General features: G+C 39.6%; 1 protein-coding gene across 1 annotated transcript in view; it reads left to right on the forward strand.

Moving 5' to 3' along the window:
• The window catches only part of LOC141134383 (NACHT, LRR and PYD domains-containing protein 3-like), a 237,155-nt gene that overhangs the window by 82,929 nt on the left and 134,075 nt on the right, over window positions 1-20,151 (forward strand). The window contains exons 3-5 of the mRNA XM_073623948.1: window positions 2,624-2,659; window positions 3,611-5,375; window positions 6,134-6,292. Coding sequence (XP_073480049.1) covers window positions 2,624-2,659; window positions 3,611-5,375; window positions 6,134-6,292 — 1,960 coding nt within the window. The remainder of the gene's footprint in view (window positions 1-2,623; window positions 2,660-3,610; window positions 5,376-6,133; window positions 6,293-20,151) is intronic.

The following is a 20,151-nucleotide window of genomic DNA, read 5'->3' on the forward strand; positions in this document are numbered from 1 at the left end:
CACTGATCTACTGCTCCCTGTCATCGGGAGCAGTGATCAATGTCATGTCACTGGTAACCCAGCCCCCCCACAGTTAGAATCACTCCCTAGGACACACTTACCCCCCCCCCCCCACCCAGTGGTTAACCCCTTCCCTGCCAGTGTCATTTACACAGTAATTAGTGCATTTTTATAGCACTGATCACTGTATAAATGTGAATGGTCCCAAAATAGTGTCAAAAGTGTCCAATGTGTCCGCCATAATGTCGCAGTCATGATAAAAATCGCAGATCACGGCCATTATTAGTAAAAAAAAAAAAATTAATAAAAATTTCATAAATCTATTCCCTATTTTGTAGACACTATAACTTTTGCACAAACCAATCAATATACGCTTATTGCAATTTTTTTTTTTTTTTTAACAAAAATATGTAGAAGAATACATATCAGCCTAAACTGAGAAAGAAATTTGTTTTTTTTATATATTTTTTGGGGATATTTATTATAGCAAAAAGTAAAAAATATTGCTTTTTCTTCAAAATTGTCGCTCTTTTTTTGTTTATAGCGCAAAAAATAAAAACCGCAGAGGTGATCAAATACCACCAAAAGAAAGCTCTATTTGTGGGAAAAAAAGGACGTCAATTTTGTTTAGGAGCCACGTTGCATGACCACGCAATTGTCAGTTAAAGCAACACAAAAAATGGCCTGGTCATTGGGCAGCCAAATCCTCCAGGGCTGAAGTGGTTAAGCTGGAAAACCCTGGCCTAAGGCAATCTTTACGGAGGTTGTTTTCAGAACAAAATAAAGTTGGTAACAAATTTGTGGGTCAAGGAAAGGTTACAGACTTCAGGAACAGGGAATCAGGAAAGCAGTGTAACTATTCTCCATGATTGTAGCCAAGTCACCCGTTACATAACGGGTGACCCCGCCCTCTCTGACATCACAGGGAATGCCACAGGGAAGTCCCCGTCAAGTCCCTGTGCGTCAGAGGGGGCGGGGTCACCGGGTGGCCCCGTCCTCCGTTATTTAAGAACCGTCAGAAGACGAGAAGCGTCACACAGCGGTAGCCTCCCATGGATGCTCAGCGGCCCGAAAAGAAGATGAAGAGAAGAAGGCACCGTGGAGGAAGATGCCAGAAGAAGAAGAAGATAGAGTAAGAAACCGAAGGAAGATAGAAGATAGACGAAAGAAGAAAGAAGCATTTAAATAAATAAATTGTCAAACTGTCTCTTGTCATTTTTAACATTTTTGACAGTTTTTTTGTGAAATGGTAGGGGTACCATTTCACACAGGGGGGAGGGCCGGGATCTGGGGGTCCCCTTGTTAAAGGGGGCTTCCAGATTCTGATAAGCCCCCCACCCGCAGACCCCCACAACCACCGGGCAAGGGTTGTGGGGATGAGGCCCTTGTCCCCATCAACATGGGGACAAGGTGTTTTGGGGGGCTACCCAAAGCACCCTCCTAATGTTGAGGGCATGTGGCCTGGTACGGTTCAGGAGGGGGGGCGCTCTCTCATCCCCCCTCTTTTCCTGCGGCCTGCCAGGTTGCGCGCTCGAATAAGGGTCTGGTATAGATTTTGAGGGTGACCCCACGCCATTTTTTTTATTTTGGACGGGGTTCCCCTTAATATCCATACCAGACCTGAAGGGCCTGGTATGGAATTTAGGGGGACCCCCACGTCATTTTTTTTTTTAACTTTGGTTTGGGGTTCCCCTGTGGGGAATTCCCATGCCGTTTTTATCAATGAACTTTTATGTGTATTGTCAGACCGGCAATTCATTAATAGCCGCGAGTAGTTTTAAATTACTTTTTTTCCTTTGAAATGTCATTTTGCTGTCAGACTGTTCTAAACATGGGAAACATGCGCCCCTTTACAGGCATACTATAGACACCCCCCAGGTACAAAATTTAAAGGAATATTACACTTTTATTGTTTCACTTTAAGCATTATTAAAATCACTGCTCCCGAAAAAACAGCGGTTTTTAAAACTTTTTTTGCATTGATCCATGTCCCCAGGGGCAGGACCCAGGTCCTCAAACATTTTTTATGACAATACCATGCATATAAGCCTTTAAAATGAGCACTTTTGATTTCTCCCATAGACTTTTAAGGGTGTTCCGCGGCTTTCAAATTTGCCGCGAACACCCCAAATTGTTCGCTGTTCGGCGAAGCTCATCCCTAGTCCTGATATGCCATTCTGCATACTGGCAAGACCTTCCTGACACAATCTCACAGAGCCTCCTCATCTATGGCTGTATTTATAGGAGACCCTCATGAGTGTTGTTCAATGTTCTGAGCCTTGTGTTCTGTGAATACACATAAACCTCTTTAATAAAGAAGTCTCCGGATCTTAGACTATGCCCAGAATACATGTTAAAAGCCAGCAAGGAAAATTGTGGAAGTTCTGGTCCCCCCCAACATGTTGACATGTTATTGCAATATGAGATGTCACCGGACAGCCGGAAACGCTACCTATCACTTGTAGTCAGAAATAGGAGACAGAGAGGCTCCAATCTCCAAAGGGTTGACTGGAATACCAGAAACTTCAGAGGATTGTTAGGACTAAATATTATCAGATTTTCTAAGCAATATATTTTTCTACACATAACCTGCAGTAATTAAATGTTTTTTCTATTTTTTTAGCTAAACAGAAGATTACACATGACAACAGATCATCAGGTTAGTGGGTCATCCACATTTGAAATAAAATTTTGTGTTCTTTGGCTAAATATTTAGGTCTGTTTTAGTGAGTCTTCTGTGTGAAAATGTCTTCCACAATATTCCTGTATTTCTTGGAGTGCTTATAGCTACATTGCACTGTGGCTGATTTACTAAAACAGCATGGTGTAAAATCAGGTGTGACTCTGTATCTGATTCCAGGTTTTATTGTGTAGTACTACTCATGAAGGAGCCGCTGTACAGTAGTGTAAGCAAATAGTGAATGAAAGCTCCAGCTACTCTGTGACAATGGTGCAGGTGCTGCTGATGTGGCTGGCACTGTGCATTGTAACAGATGTTCTCACTCTCCATCACAGGATCTAGTACACCTCTGTCCAGACCACTTTCCCCCATGGGTACTAAGCATACGTGCAGAGGTCCTCCTTTTTATTCTAGACCTGGGTGCAAAAGCCCCAAACTTTCCTGGGCAAAAAAGTAAAAACCTCTTCTCCACTCCTCCTGAATCCCCTAGTCCAGTGGGAAGTGTAATCTTTTTAATGTCTCACACAGTGCAGCAGTTCCCCCCAGGCAAACTAAATGTCACAGTGTGCATTTTTGGATGTTCTGGTATCCTCCCCTGCTGCCAATTAGTCCTAGCAGTGGTTGCAGAAGGGAGGGGGAAAGCAGGAGCAAGAAAGTGCAGGTTGGGCAGGCACACACTAAGCCAGCGCTGCAGATTGTAGAGCAACTCTGGTACTGTCAATGGGGGGAGTTGAGCAGGGAAGGGGGATTCCAGGAGACAGTCACTCAGCTACAATTGTCAAAGACTAAATGAACATGCTGCAGTTAGAAACTGATTGGCTACCATGCACAGCTGCACCAGTTTCTGAGTACACCCAATATTTCAATACTGTTTAAATTATTTTTTTATGGGTGCAAGAAGAATAAAATAGTTTTCTTTTTCTAATTAAGACTTCAGAAAAATATGCAAAGAGTCTGCGAAAGAGATGTTCCTGAGGATTAAAGACTATAATTCCCGTATGGGGGAGGCAATTAATCTAAAGAAAAGATTCACCAAAACATTAATGAGAAAGGGGGGACTCCAGAATAAAAAGGACAAAGAACAAGAAATAAGGAGTTCGGGCAGAAGACATGTACAGATCATGGGGAAAACAGCTTCTAATGATGAACACTCCCCAACCACAATCCAGGCCCTCTTTGACCCTGAGAAAGATGGTTTCATTCCAAAGATTGTGGTGTTAGAAGGACCTGCTGGGATTGGAAAAACAATGACCTCCAAGATGATCATGCTGGACTGGGCCTCTGGGGATCTCTACCAAGACAAGTTTGACTTTGTGTTTTATCTGAGCTGTAGAGAAATCAACACCATCACTGAAAACATAAGTCTTGTGGAACTTTTATCCAGAGCCTGCAGAATAGAGAGTTCAGATGACCTGTTGTCTGTTCTGGAGGATCCTTCAAGTCATGGAAAACTTCTCTTTATAGTTGATGGGTTTGATGAATTAAGGTGGACTCAGGAAGAGAAATCTGAGGTTTGTCGGGACCTTTTAAATAAAAACCACAAGGAAATAATTCTCCAAAGATTGTTCAGGAAACAGGTTCTCAAACAATCTTCTCTGATCATCACCACAAGGTCAATGGCCCTAAAGAAACTTAACACATTCATCGATGATTCTCGCAATGTGGAAATCCAGGGATTTACAAGTGACGATCGAGAGGAATATGTCCATAAATTCTTTGGAAATAAAGAAGATGCAGACAAGGTTCTCAGTATAATAAAAGCCAATGAAGTTCTGTACACCATGTGTGCCGTCCCCGTCACATGCTGGATTGTTTGCACTGTAATGAAACAAGAAATAAAAAAAGATTTGGGTTTAATTCGATGTAAAACACTGACTTCAATATACCTTCTCTACCTGGAAGTTTTATTAAACCATCATACAAAAAAATACCCACCTGTGGATGTGGACTTACACACCTGTCTGAAGAAGCTGTGTGCTCTGGCCAATCAGGGAGTTTTGGACCAACAAATCTTATTTGAGAAAAAAGATCTAGATAGACATGGACTTTCTCTGTCTGAGGTGGAGTCTGTATTTATGAATGAGAACATCTTTCATTGGGACGTCCGCACCCAGACCTGCTACAGCTTCATCCACCTGAGTGTACAGGAGTTCCTTGCTGCTCTGTGTTATGGGCTGCATGACATTCCTGGAAAAGAGGAAAGGACTTCTGGAGTGAAAGAAGTAAAATACCTCCCACGGATCTGTACAGAGGAATCGCTCACAGTTATAAATTCAAAATACCCTCATTTAGCACTAGCTGTGCAATTCCTGTTTGGTCTCCTAAATGAAAAGGAGGTAAAGACATTCTCAGAGAGCACAGGCATAAACATTTCCCTCCCAGTGAAATCCGAAATAAAAGAATGGGCCATGAAGGTATATGATGGGAGTTTCCCTATTCATGCTATTCTCTGTCTGTATGAGACCCAGGATGAGGACTTCATAAGATTAAGATTGTCTCAGCATTCAGATTTAGTAGTGGAGGGCTCTCTGTCATATTTCTTGTGGGGAGAAAGTAATTGTTCTAAGCAGCTGAGCTATTGCTTGAAGACTTTGAAGAGTGAAAGTTTTCAGAATCTATGTTTTCAGCATCTCACAGTGGATCCCGAGTGCCAGAGAAATGTATCTCCTTTACTACACCGGTGTCAGACAGTTCAGTAAGTCTTCCTGATTATTTCCTAACTGAATTCAGAAAAAATCACCAATGATTCAGAACCTCATAGGCTGTAATAAGCAGGAACCTGCATGCAGTGTAACTGATATTTAGAAATGTTCTACATGTACCAAACTTGTCAGAGCCCTGAAAGCTTGTGCCTTTCTCAGCCCTAAATTGTGGTTACTCACCCATATCCTGTACTTTGGGTAAGGTAGAAAAAATGAGACACGATCAAAAAACACTATAGCACTGACACTGTGCCCATCCTATAGTGATAAAATGTCATATACCAGGTTAAAAAGAAGTATTGAAAGATACTTATTCCTGGAGGTATAGGCTGCTTTCATATGTGGGCTGGAAATCCACAATCTGTAAAATAGGAAGGGAAGGGAAGAAAACACCAAACCGGCATAGTGTATCACAATTTATTAAGTAAAGTACCCCAAAAGAAAATGGAACTCACAAGTGGGTGAGGGGGGAGAGAGAGGATAACAGTCTGCAGTGGACTGTATCAAGCTGGGAGCTGGGTGGTTGTCCTTAATGGAGAAGAAAGCCGGCTGTGGTGGGGAGCAAGATGAGCCTGGAGTCTGTGCAAGGGAGACTGGTGTCAGGCTGCCCTGTGTGGCCGTGATGGTATATAACATGATATGTTGAATCTCACATCCACCTAAAATGTTGATTGTTACATTGTTCTTCCTTTTGTCAGAGGTAATACTGTATATTCTTGGTGGTAATTGTTATGTCATTATTTTCTTGTAGGTTTGAAAAATGCACATTTCAGAGATGTTATGGTAAATTCCATCTAAGAAAAAGTAAAGCGAGAGATGAAATCAAGGAGTCCTCCTCTTCAAAGGATAAAACGGAGCCTGCTAATCTTTCCTGGTTGATTAATCCAAAGAGTAAAATTAAGAGTTTAGGGTAAGAGATTCTTTGTGATCCTGCAGTGATGGGGAAATGTGATGTCTTTGATTGTTCCCGTCCCTCACCCTTCCTTGTAGCTCTGAGTATCTTCTATCCAGTAAAATCTTCCATCATCTGTCCTCTTTTCATGTGTTTCCCCCTCTCCAAGGCTGGCCATTAGGGATGAGCCGAACACACGAACGTTGAACCCCATTGAAGTCTATGGGACTCGAATGTTCGAAATCAAAAGTGCTCATTTTAAAGGCTAATTTGCATGGTATTGTCCTAAAAAGGGTTTGGGGACCTGGGTCCTGCCCCAGGGGACATGGATCAATGCAAAAAAAGTTTTAAAAACGGCTGTTTTTTCGGGAGCAGTGATTTTAATAATGCTTAAAGTGAAACAATAAAAGTGTAATATTCCTTTAAATTTTGTATTTGGGGGGTGTCTATAGTATTCCTGTAAAGGGGTGCATGTTTCCCATGTTTAGAACAGTCTGACAGCAAAATGACATTTCAAAGGAAAAAAAGTCATTTAAAAATACTTGCGGCTATTAATGAATTGCCGGTCCGACAATACACATAACAGTTAATTGATAAAAACGGCATGGGAATTCCCCACATGGGAACCCAGAACCAAAATAAAAAAAAAAAAAAAAATGTGGGGGTCCCCCTAAATTAAGGCCCTTCAGGTCTGGTATGGATATTAAGGGGAACCCCGCGCCAATTTTTTTTAAAAAATGGCGTGGGGTACCCCCAAAAATCCATACCAGACCCTTATCCGAGCACGCAACCTGGCAGGCCGCAGGAAAAGAGGGGGGGTTTGAGAGAGCGCCCCCCCCTCCTGAGCCGTACCAGGCCACATGCCCTCAACATTGGGAGGATGTTTTGGGGTAGCCCGCCAAAACACCTTGTCCCCATGTTGATGGGGACAAGGGCCTCATCCCCACAACCCTTGCCCGGTGGTTGTGAGGGTCTGCGGGTGGGGGGCTTATCGGAATCTGGAAGCCCCCTTTAACAAGGGGACCCCCAGATCCTGGCCCTCTCCCCTGTGTGAAATGGTAAGGGGGTACAAAAGTACCCCTACCATTTCACAAAAAAACTGTCAAAAATGTTAAAAATGACAAGAGACAGTTTTTGACAATTCATTTATTTAAATGCTTCTTCTATCTTCTTTCTTCTATCTTCTATCTTCCTTTGGTTTCTTCCTCCATCTTCTTCTTCTTCTAGTTCTTCTGGTTGTTCTGGTTCTTCCTCCGGTGTTCTCATCAGGCATCTTCCTCAGCGGCGCCTTCTTCTCTTCATCTTCTTTTCTTGGGCCGCTCCGGATCCATGATTGGGTGGGAGGCTCCCGCTGTGTGACGCTTCTCCTCTTCTGACGGTTCTTAAATAATGAAGGGCGGGGCCACCCGGTGACCCCGCCCCCCTCTGACGAACCTGACGAACCAGAAGAAGAAGATGGAGGAAGAAACCAAAGGAAGATAGAAGAAAGAAGACAAAAGATAGAAGAAAGAAGAAGCATTTAAATAAAGGAATTGTCAAAAACTGTCTCTTGTCATTTTTAACATTTTTGAGTTTTTTTGTGAAATGGTAGGGGTACTCCTTTACCATTTCACACAGGGGGGAGGGCCGGTATCTGGGGGTCCCCTTGTTAAAGGGGGCTTCCAGATTCCGATAAGCCCGCAGACCCCAACAACCACCGGGCAAGGGATGTGGGGATGAGGCCCTTGTCCCCATCAACATGGGGACAGGGTGTTTTGGGGGGCTACCCCAAAGCACCCTCCCAATGTTGAGGGCATGTGGCCTAGTATGGTTCAGGGGGGGTGCTCTCTTGTCCCCCCTCTTTTCCTGCGGCCTGCCAGGTTGCATGCTCGGATTAGGGTCCGGTATAGATTTTGAGGGGGACCCCACGCCATTTTTTTTTTTTTTTTTAATTTTGGCCGGGGTTCCCCTTAATATCCATACCAGACCTGAAGGGCCTGGTATGGAATTTAGGGGGACCCCCCACGTCTTTTTTTTTTTGGTTCGGGGTTCCCCTGTGGGGAATTCCCATGCCGTTTTTATCAATGAGCTGTTATGTGTATTGTCGGACCGGCAATTCATTAATAGCCGCGAGTAGTTTTAAATTACTTTTTTCCTTTGAAATGTCATTATTAAAATCACTGGTCTCGGAAAAACGGCCATTTTTAAAACTTTTTTTTGCATCCATGTCCCCTGGGGCAGGACCCAGGTCCCCAAACACTTTTTATGACAATACCATGCATATAACCCTTTAAAATTAGCACTTTTGATTTCTCCCATAGACTTTTAAAGGGTGTTCCGCGGCTTTCGAATTTGCCGCGAACACCCCAAATTGTTTACTGTTCGGCGAACTGGAGAACAGCCGATGTTCGAGTCGAACATGAGTGCGACTCAAACTCGAAGCTCATCCCTATTGGCCATATATGGATCAGTGTATTTTTTGATCAGTCAGCGGACTGATTGAAAAAATTGAACAGATTTTCCCATCCGCACAATCAAGGTGGATGCAGGAGTTCTCCCCTCTGTGTTATTGTAATCTGCCATCAGTGAAACTTAAGAGTGGATCCCTACTGGGTGGCACCATACAGATCCAATGTCATAGAAAATAGGGGTAAAGGTGCCATATCACTTTAACTAAAATATCAACTAGAAACAAAAATTCATGAACTTTATAGGCACCCCAAGGATCCCAATGTTTGTATAAAATGTACAACTTTTATTAAGTTCTACATATAAAACAAAGGGAGGACCCCCACTGTATAATACAGACAAAAGACCTTATAGTGAATATCCATATTAGTAATCACTTAGGGGGTTTCACCATCTCTATACTAGTGATCTACAAGTTCTGAGCTACCATTTGGCTATGTGTAATGTTGAGATTGGTGATGTGCAGGGGTCTTTTTTTTTTTTTGGTGAGTCGGTGGGTGGAGGGCAATGTGATTTACAATGGGGTATCTTTTTGGAGGATTATTTTTTTTAAAGGACTTGTCAAACATTTGGATGTCTTTATTTCTAGGTGACATCTTTTTTTGTGAATAAGTAAAGGTACTATATACCCCATATTCATTCACATGGTGGAGTAGTATCTAGGGGTTCCTTATTATTAAAGGGGGCAAACACTGTCCAGGGTTGTGAGGAAGAGGCCCTTGTCCTAATCAACATGGGGACAGATGCTTTTCTGGGGGGATCCCCCTTTTCTGGCCATGCTCTGATACAGGACGTGGTATAGATTTTTAGGGAAAAGTCTCTCTTTTGTGTATGGAGTCCCACTTAAAATATATACAAAATCCCACTGCTAAAAGAAACCAGTTACTGTTACTCAAAGTGAGTCCAGAACCCCAGGGCTACAAGAGACCAGTTGCTATTACTTGCAGTAAGTCTGGCACCCCAGTGCTGCAAGAGACATATTTCTGTATATCTGTAGTCGATATCAGTTTGATAAACATTTGCGCAACTGTCATGTGACCTACAAAATTAGTAGAACCTTCTTTTTATTCTACCAGTCCGGTGCTTACAGAAAATGATTGGTTGGGGGAATTGCAAAACAGTGCAATGCAAGCAGTAAAAAAAATGGTCTGGCCACCTGAAGTTCAAAGTGGCGCACAGGGCCTGACACGTAGGTGAACATCAGACGCTTTAAGAGGTATAGGGGCCACCCGCAATCACTCCATATAGAGCCAGAATGGGGATCTGTGTATGTAAACAAACAGCTCCCCGTTCTGACAGGGGAGTATAGAGAGATCTGCTGTTTCTAGTGATCAGGAACATCGATCTCTTTGTACTCCCAGCCAGTACACTCCTCCCACAGTTAGAAACACCTCCAAGGGAACACAGTTAACCCCTTGATTGCCCCCTAGTGTTAACCCCTTTCCTGCCAGTGACATTTATACAGTAATCAGTGGCTATTTTTAGCTCTGTTAAAAAAATATTATTTTCCTCACCGCATCTCCACAGAGTGGTATTGTGGATACGGTACTAAGTTAAAATTATTTTGCTACGTCCCGATATTTAGAGTATAAGAAAAAAGGTTTTGGATGATGGACTTTTTAGGCATAACACATTCTTTATAAGAAATTGGTATTTATTACAAAATTTAAAATCAAGATAGTTACATAGATTTTTCATATATTTAATTCACTTAAAATAGCCTATGAGCATGAAAAGCACACCACCTATAAACAATAGGGTCAGACCCCCAAAGGGCCGGACTGATCACTCTTGGAATGATGGGGCTTGATGAGGTAGCGTGTCACACAATGCTCAACTCTGCTCTACATGTTACGCGTAAGGAAACGCTTCTTCAGGAACTATGGCAAATTATTTAATCATAGGTAAAAAAGAGAAAAAGAAGAGAGTAATATCCTCAATGATGGTAGAAATTCACAACAAATCAGAGGCGGGTAACACTTCAGGAACTGTATAGGTTTAATAGGGTAATTCTATGCCACTGTCAGCAATTAGAGAGTGGTCTTTAAGGTAAAAGAAGGTAGACAGGACTGCTATTAAAATGCTGGCTTGTTCAATGTAAGGAATCCTCCCATTGTATCCATGCCTATTGTCCCATAAACACTGGTCCCTTAAGCACTACGTTCTGGCAGAGTTTCCTCTTGGCAACCGCACCACACAGATAGCAAAGACAGCTGTGGCTATGTAACTGTCTTGATTTTAAATTTGTAATAAATACCAATTTCTTATAAAGAATGTGTTATGCCTAAAAAGTCCATAATCCAAAACCTTTTTTCTTATACCATTTTTAGCTCTGATCGCTGTATAAATGTTAAAGGTCCCAAAAAAGTGTCAGATCTGTCCACCGCAATGTCGCAGTCCTGCTAAAAATTGCTGATCACCTCCATTACTAGTAGAAAAAAAAAATGCCATAAATCTATCCCCTATTTTGTAGGTGCTATAACTGTTGCGCAAACCAATCAATATACGCTTATTGCAATTTTTTTTTTACCAAAAATATGTAGAATAATACAAATTGGCCTAAACTGATGAAGACATTTTTCATTTTATTTTTGGGATATTTAATATAGCAAAAAGTAAAAACTATTGTGTTTTTTTTTTCAAAATTGTCGCTTTTTTTTGTTTATAGTGCAAAAAAATTAAAAATGCAGAGGTGATAAAATATCACTAAAAGAAAGCTCTATTTGTGGGAAAAAAAGGACATAAATTTTGTTTGGGTACAACGTCGCACAACCGCGCAATTGTCAGTTAAAGCGACGCAGTGCCACATCGCAAAAAATCGCCTAGTCAGGAAGCGGGTAAATCCTTCCGGGGCTGAAGTGGTTAATGACCACGCGTAAAGGGGGAGCCAGGCGGCGTGTATCATTACTCGATCTGGATGGTATGATACCCTGTTACTCTGTTTTGTCATATTGCTTGTGTTTAACTGAATAAATGTGAGTGCATTTCCTTAAGCTTGGATGGTATTCTCTTATACATTTTGTAAAATGTACTTTGTAATAGGACAAACTGCTAAACGTGGTCAGTACCTGGTGAACAAAGGGAAGTCATATGAATGGATTTCTTAGGGATAGAATAACATCATCCTGCAAAAAAGCTCACCGTATGGGATGTACCCTGAAGCCGGAAGCCTGAGATATGTGGATAGCTTCTGCCAGAGGCTCTATCACAAGGTTAAAGATAGAGGGAGATACTGTAGGGGGCATCACAGCTAGTGATAGAGAAGAGTTTAGAACAGAGGCGTAACTAGAATCTTCAGGGCCCCATTACAAGAAACTATGAAGGGCCCCCACCAGGGGCATTGCTAGGTCTACAAAAGATCTTGGGCTAGAGCCCATAGCAGTGTAGCAAGTTAAGAAAGTCATACGCTTGGGCGGGCATACACATGTATACAATATACGTGTGTGTGTGTGTGTGTGTGTGTGTGTGTGTGTGTGTGTGTGTAGTATGTATATGTGTTGTAAGCCTCCCCTTACAATAGGGTCCCCGGAGAGCCCACCCCTTACATCAGGGTCCCCGAGAGCCCCCCTTACATCAGGGTTCCCAGAGAGCCCCCTCATTACATCAGAGTCCCCAGAGAGACCCTCTTACATCAGAGTCCCCAGAGGGCCCCCCTTACATTAGGGTCCTTAGACAGCCCCCCCTTCCAGAGGTTCCCTGTGTATCTGGCTGGTCTCCGCTGTCTGTGTACCTCCAACCCCCAGCACAGGGGGAGTTGGGAGGGGACGATCGGCAGCTCTATGGTGCCTGTGGACCACACAATCTTCCTGGGGCTTGTGGTTCTCCTCCCAAGTGTATACAGTGGAGAGGGGAGGGGCCTCTGACCTGGGTAGCTATCAGCAGTGTACAAGCTGAGCGACTCACTTGTACGCTGAAGAGTGAAACTGATACATGTCTGGGTCAGAGGCTCCCCTCCCCTCTCTTCTGTATACACTCGGGAAGAGAACTACAAGCCCTGGGAGATCCCACGGGCAGCATAGAGCTGCCGATCGCCACCTCCCACTGCATATTAAACTGAAAGCCAGAGGTGCAGGGGGAGATGCCCAGTCTTGCCCCCCCCCCCACAATGGCAGAACAGAAAAGCCCAGTTGCAAGTGTGACTGCTTGGACCCTGAAAGTTCCACTGGTTCAGAAAACAGACCGGAAGTGAACACTTGGGCTGACGGGTTGGAGTACAGCACTAAAATTGCTGATAAGATGGACCCTCGGAGTCCAAATTTCTCTAGGACTATCGACATGTAACGCCAATGTACTCTGTCAAACACCTTCTCTGCAACACTAGAGAGAAGCATAGTGAATCGAATTAAAAATCCTTCTGGTGGAGTCTGATGCCTGTCTGCTGCTCATGAGTCCGGTTTGGTCAGGCTTGATCAAGGATGGCATTTATACAGTAATTAGATAAGCATCTAGCAAGCAATTTAGCATATATTTCGATGTCGGCATTGAGTAAGGCTGGCTATACATTGTCGAATTTCGAAAGAATTTTCTTTTGAAAATCTGAAATTTCATGCATTTTGTGATCCAATGATACCACCATTGATTGACCGACCAACCAAGCCTTCAATTTCACCTCCTGTTGATACAGAAAAGAATTTTCATAGCTGAGAATCTTCTTTTCTTTCCAGGAAATTTATTTTCTTGCACATGCGCTTTTCTTTTTTGATTACATTTCTCGCATGATTCTCCCATCATTGATTAGAAAATCGTTAATTTTTCTAAAAATTTCCAACATGTCCGATTACTCAAATTCGATGGCCGCACGAAAATCGGCTGTTGATGCAGCCAAATAATGGTGCGAAATACGAACAAAAATTCTTGGATAAGATTTTCGAAAGAGAATTCTTTAGAAATTCTACCCATGTATGGCTTAAGGAGATTGAGCGAAAATTACCGGGGAGTCAGGTGATTTGCCCAGTTTAGGGAGGGTAGCTATGTGTGCCCATAGCATTTCTGTTGGTAGGGATGCAGAGGATAAAGCATCTTAAAACATTCTCAGGAAGTAGGGGGTTAAGATAGTTGAATAGAGGTTGACTGATAAGGTTTTTTTCCCTGGCAGATGCCGATATTTAGAAATCGGGGCCGCCAATGGCCGAGATATGATGCCGCTTTTTGGCCATTTTTTTTAAACTCTTCCACTCCACTCCCCCCCTTCTTGCTCCTGTCACTCTACCACTCACTTGATGTCCTCAGTACAGATGGCACTTGCATGTGGCACTGATTGACACTGGCAGATAGCACTGATTGGCGGTGGCACTGGCAAGTGGCACTGATTGGCATTGGCAGGTGGCAGTGGTTGGCACTGATTGGCACTGGCAGGTGGCACTGGCAGGCACTGATTGGCACTGGCAGGTGGCACTGGCAGGCACTGATTGGCACTGGCAGGTGACACTGGCAGATGGCACTGGCAGGTGGCACTGATTGACACTGGCAGATTACACTGGTTGGCACTGGCAGATGGCACTGGTTAACACTGGCAGGTTTCACACTGAGCCAATAGTGTAATGCCCCGATCGGAGCGTGTTGTCGGAAATTCTGACCGTGTGTGGGCTCCATCGGACATTTTCCGACACACAAAGTTTGAGAGCAGGATATAAAATTTTCTGACAACAAAATCCGTTGTCGGAAATTCCGATCGTGTGTACACAAATCCGACGGACTAAGTGCCACGCATGCTCAGAATAAATAAAGAGATGAAAGCTATTGGCCACTGCCCCGTTTATAGTCCCGACGTACGTGTTTTACGTCACCGTGTTTAGAACGATCGGATTTTCCGACAACTTTGTGTGACCGTGTGTATGCAAGACAAGTTTGAGCCAACATCCGTCGGAAAAAATCCTAGGATTTTGTTGTCGGAATGTCCAAACAAAGTCCGACCGTGTGTACGGGGCATAACTGTGTGAAACTGACATTTAACTGAATGCAGAGAGAGGAGCTGTCAAAATTCAGCAGTGATGTTGGGGTGGGTGGGACCCAGCAGCTATCAAACACCTGTCAATGATTGGGCTGCTTAAGAAAGGGAGCGGGACCACATACACGTGCAGCCCGCCCAGCTCCCATTCCATTTGCTGGTGCTTGATAGCTGCAGGGTCACGCCCACCCCAACATCAACGCTCAATTTTGACTGCTCTTCTCTCTTTCTCTCTCTGCATTCAGTTAGGTGTCAGTTTCAAACGCTCATCGGCTCTGGCAAGCATCAAGTGCCGCACTGCTCTGCCAACGGAGTGTGGAGAAGAGAGGAACACTTGTGGGCACGGTGTTTGATATAGGCCTAATTTGGATAATAATCGGCCGATGCTGAATTATCAAAAATGACCTCTAGTTTTGAATGTTTTAAAATGCTTATTAGTAAAGCCATCTGGGCCAGGTGATTTATCAACAGGCAAAGTGCCTATGGTTTTAGTGATTTCATCCATAGTAAACAGGGAGTTGAGGAACGTCAATTGTGAGTCTGAGAGGTTTGGAAGGCATATTTTGCTTAAGAATAAGCCTATGTCTTGTTCAGAGGAGTGTGGAGTCTAGGTGTCACCCTGTAAGTTGTACAGAGCCAAATAATAGTCCGAAAAAGCGTCTGCAATGTCTTGGGGGTGACGGAGTCTCTGTTTAGTAAAAGGGGTGGAAAACGTAGGGAATTCTGGATTTGGCTTTGCGGGCTTTCAATCTGGCCGCTAAAATTTTCCCTGCTTTGTTATGTTGTGAGTAGTATTTAAGTCTAATGCTGGCCATACACTATACAGAAAATCGTCCGAACCCATTTTCGAAAAACGAACGTTCGACCGTGACCGCAAACGATCGTGCCATCATATAATGACCGATAAATTGTTCAGTGGACATGAATAAATAATTTTTTGTTCGTTTTTTTACATATACCTAGTGCAGACAGTTTGGACGGGAAACACATTAACCTTGCAATTTATCGTACGTTCGGCAGAAATTTTCCAAACTTCCCGTTCGTTTTTTTCCCACAAAAACGTCACAAACGATTATCGATTTGTGCCCATTAACTTGCCGAAAAACGAACGAAGTGTCTATACGATTTTTCGGCCGATTTTTCGTATAGTGTATGGCCAGCATAAGTGAGTGCATATACAGTGCCTTGAAAATGTATTCATACCCCTTGAAATTTCCCACATTTTGTCATGTTACAACCAAAGACTTAAATGTATTTTATTGGGATTTTATCTGATAGACCAACACAAAGTGGCACATAATTGTGAAGTGGAAGGAAAATGATACAAATAAATATGTGAAAAGTGTGGCGTGCATTTGTATTCAGCCCCCTTTACTCTGATACCCCTAACTAAAATCTAAAAGTTGAACCAATTTCCTTCGGAAGTCACCAAATTCATAAATAGAGTCCACCTGTGTGTTATTTAATCTCAGTATAAATACAGCTGTTCTGTGAAGCCCTCAGGTTTGTTAGAGAACCTTAGTGAACAAACAGCATCATGAAGGCCAAGGAACACACCAGACAGGTCAGGGATAAAGTTGTGGAGAAGTTTAAAGCAGGGTTAGGTTATAAAAAAATAGAACAGAATAGAGAAGAAAAAAATACAACAGAAAAACAATGAAAAAGAATAGATTAAAATAAAAAGAATATATTAAATAACCATCGTCCAAATTTCTAATTTTGAATAGAACAGATTAAAATAGAACAGATTAAAATAGAACAGATTAAAATAGAACAGATTAAAATAGAACAGGATTAAAATAGGACAGGATTAAAATAGAAAAGAAAAGATTAAAATAGAATAGATAAGCAAATAATACAATAGAAAATAATCGATTAAAATAAAAAGAATATAATATAGAAACATCTTCCAAAATTCGAAATTCAAATAGAATGAATTTGAATAGAAAAGATTACAATAGAGTAGAAAATAATAGAATAGAAAATATGAGAATAGAAAATAATTCAATAGAAAAACATAGAATACAATAGAAAGAATATAACCATCCTCCGAAATTTGAATTTTGAATAGAATGAATTTGAATAGAAAGGATTATATTAGATAATATTAGAATATAAAAGAAAAAAAAATAGAAACAAAGTACATGGAATAGAAGAGAATACAATAGAAAAGAATACAATAGAAAAACAATAGAAAAGAAAAGAATTAAAATGGAATGAATAGAATATATAGCCATCTTCCAAAATTCAAATTTCAAATAAAACAAATTCGAACAGAAAATATTAGAATTGAAAAGATTAGAATATGATAGAAAATAATAGAATAGAAAATAAGAGAATAGAATGGAAAAGAATACAGTAGAAAAAAAAAAAGAAAAGAATAGATGAAAATAAAAAGAATATACCATATTACCATCTTCCGAAATTTGAATTTCAAATAGAAGGAATTTGAATAGAAAAGATTAGAATAGAAAAAAGTATAATAGAATAGAAAAGAAAAAAATAGATTACAATAGAAAGAATATAAAATATAACCATCTTTCAAAATCTGAATTTCAGATAGAATGAATGTGAATAGAAAAGATTAGAAAAGATTAGAATAGAAAATAACAGAAAATAGAAAATGAGAGAATAGAATAGAAAAACAATACAAAAGAATAAAATAAAATAGAAAGAATATAATGGTTGTATTCTATTCGATATGGTTTTTCTATTCTATTATTTTCTATTCTATTATGTTCTATTATTTTCTATTATAGTCTAATCTTTTCTATTTAAATTCATTCTATTCAAAATTAGAATTTCTGAAGATGGTTATATCCTTTCTATTCTATTTTTCTATTCTATTATTTTCTATCTTATTCTCTTATTTTCTATTCTATCCTTTTTTTTATCATTTTGAATTCCATTGTTTTGGATTCTATTCTGCACTGTGACAGATGTGCATGGGGCACTGGTGGTATCCTGTGACAGATGTTGATGGGACAATGGTACACTGTGATAGATGTTGATGGGGCACAGATGGTTATATGTTATATTCTTTCTATTTTATTCCATTTTTTAAATTGTTTTAGTTGTTTTTCCATTATATTATTTTCGATTCTATTCTTTTCTATTCTATTCTAATCTTTTCTATTCAAATTCATTCTATTCAAAATTTGAATTTTGAAAGATAGTTATATTTAAATAATCTATTCTGTCTTTTTTCAATTTTTTTCTATTGTTTTTCTATTCTGTTTCAATCTTTTCTACTCTAATATTTTCTATTCTAATTCATTATATTCAAAATTTGAATTTCAGAAGATGGTTTTATATTATTTCTATTATTTTCCATTATATTATTTTCTATTCAATTATTTTCTATTCTATTCCTATTCAATTATTTTCTATTCTATTCCTATTCTAATCTTTTCTATTCAAATTTGAATTCATTCTATTCAAAATTAGAATTTTGGAAGATAGTTATATTTAATATTTTATTCTGTTTTTTTCTATTTTTTTCTAATGTTTTTCTATTCTATTCTATTATTTTCTATTCTATTCTTTTTTATTCTAATTCATTCTATTCAACATTGGAATACCTGAAGATGGTTAGATATTATATTCTGCTTATTTTATGCTATTCTTTTCTATTGTTTTTCTATTCTTTTATTTTCTACTCTATTCTTTTCTATTCTATTCTATTCTAATCTTTCCTATTCAAATTTGAATTCATTCAATTCAAAAATTGAATTTCGGAAGATGGTTATATTTAATATTCTTTCTATATTATTCTGTTCTTTTCTATTGTTTTTCTATTCTATTCTCTTATTAATTATTCTATTATTTTCTATTCTATTCTATTCTTTTCTATTCATATTCTAAATTGTTCTATTAGAAATTTGAATTTTGGAAGATGAATATATATTATATTTTTTCTATTTTAATCTACTATTTTCTATTCTATTATTTTTTACTCTACTCTTATCTTTTCTATTATAATCTTTTCTATTAAAATTGATTCTACTCAAAATTTCTATTTTATTCTGTTCTTTTTAATATTTTTTCTATTTTTTTTATTCTATTCTTTTCTATTATATTCTAATATTTTCTTTTCTAATCTTTTTTATTCAAATTCATTCTATTTGAATTTTGGGAAGATGGTTATATACTATATTCTTTCTATTTTATTATATTCTTCACTATTGTTTTTCTATTGTATTATTTTCTATTCTATTCACTTATTTTCTATTCTATTCACTTATTTTCTATTCTATTCACTTATTTTCTATTCTATTCTCATTTTCTATTCTATTCTCATTTTCTATTCTATTCTCATCTTTTCTATTCAAATTTTAATTCATTTAATTTGAAATTCAAATTTCAGAAGAAGGTTATATTTATTATTCTTTCTATTTTATTCTGTTCTTTTCTATTCTTTTCTATTGTTTTTCTATTCTATTCTAATCTCTTCTATTAAAATTCAAATTTTGAATTTCAGAAGATGGTTATATATTTTATTCTTTCTAATGTATTCTATTATTTTCTAATGTATTATTTTCTATTATATTCTCTTCATTTCTGCTTTATTCTTTTCTATTCTTTTCTATTATATTCTAATATTTTCTATTTTAATGTTTTCTATTCAAATTCTAATTTGTTGTATTCGAAATTTGAATTTCAGAAGATGGTTATATGTTATATTCTTTCTATTTTATTGTATTATTTTCTATTGTATTATTTTCTGATCTATTCTCTTATTTTCTATTCTAATCTTTTCCAATCACATTAAAATTTAAATACCCAAGGTATTTAAGGAGGCCTGCCCCCTGCCAATCCTAGTTGGGGATTGGTCAGGGCTCCTTATCACACCCCAGACAGCTCCACCTCTCTTCCCTTCCTCTGCTTCCAGAATCTTCTGAGAGTCAGAGGGAGGTAATCAAGAAGTGACACTGCCTGTGAGTCACCAGCCTACACTAAACCACTCCCAGCCCCACAAATCAAAACAAACAGCCTGACTAAATGTACCTGCACTGGCCAACAATCTAATGCTGGCCATACACTATACGAAAAATCGGCCGAAAAATCGTTCGTATAGACACTTCGTTCATTTTTCGGCAAGTTAATGGGCACAAATCGATAATCGTTTGTGACGTTTTTGTGGGAAAAAAAACGAACGGGAAGTTTGGAAAATTTCTGCCGAACGTACGATAAATTGCAAGGTTAATGTGTTTCCCGTCCGAACTGTCTGCACTAGGTATATGTAAAAAAACTAACAAAAAATTATTTATTCATGTCCACTGAACAATTTATCGGTCATTATATGATGGCACGATCGTTTGCGGTCACGGTCGAACGTTCGTTTTTCGAAAATGGGTTGGGACGATTTTCTGTATAGTGTATGGCCAGCATAACTCTAGCACCGACCTAAGGTAGAGGGTGCTACACTCACCCCCCCCCCCCCCCACACACACACACACACACACACACACACACACACACA

This window comes from Aquarana catesbeiana, linkage group LG03 (assembly GCF_042186555.1).
Source record: "Aquarana catesbeiana isolate 2022-GZ linkage group LG03, ASM4218655v1, whole genome shotgun sequence".
NCBI classification, from domain to species: Eukaryota; Metazoa; Chordata; class Amphibia; order Anura; family Ranidae; genus Aquarana; species Aquarana catesbeiana.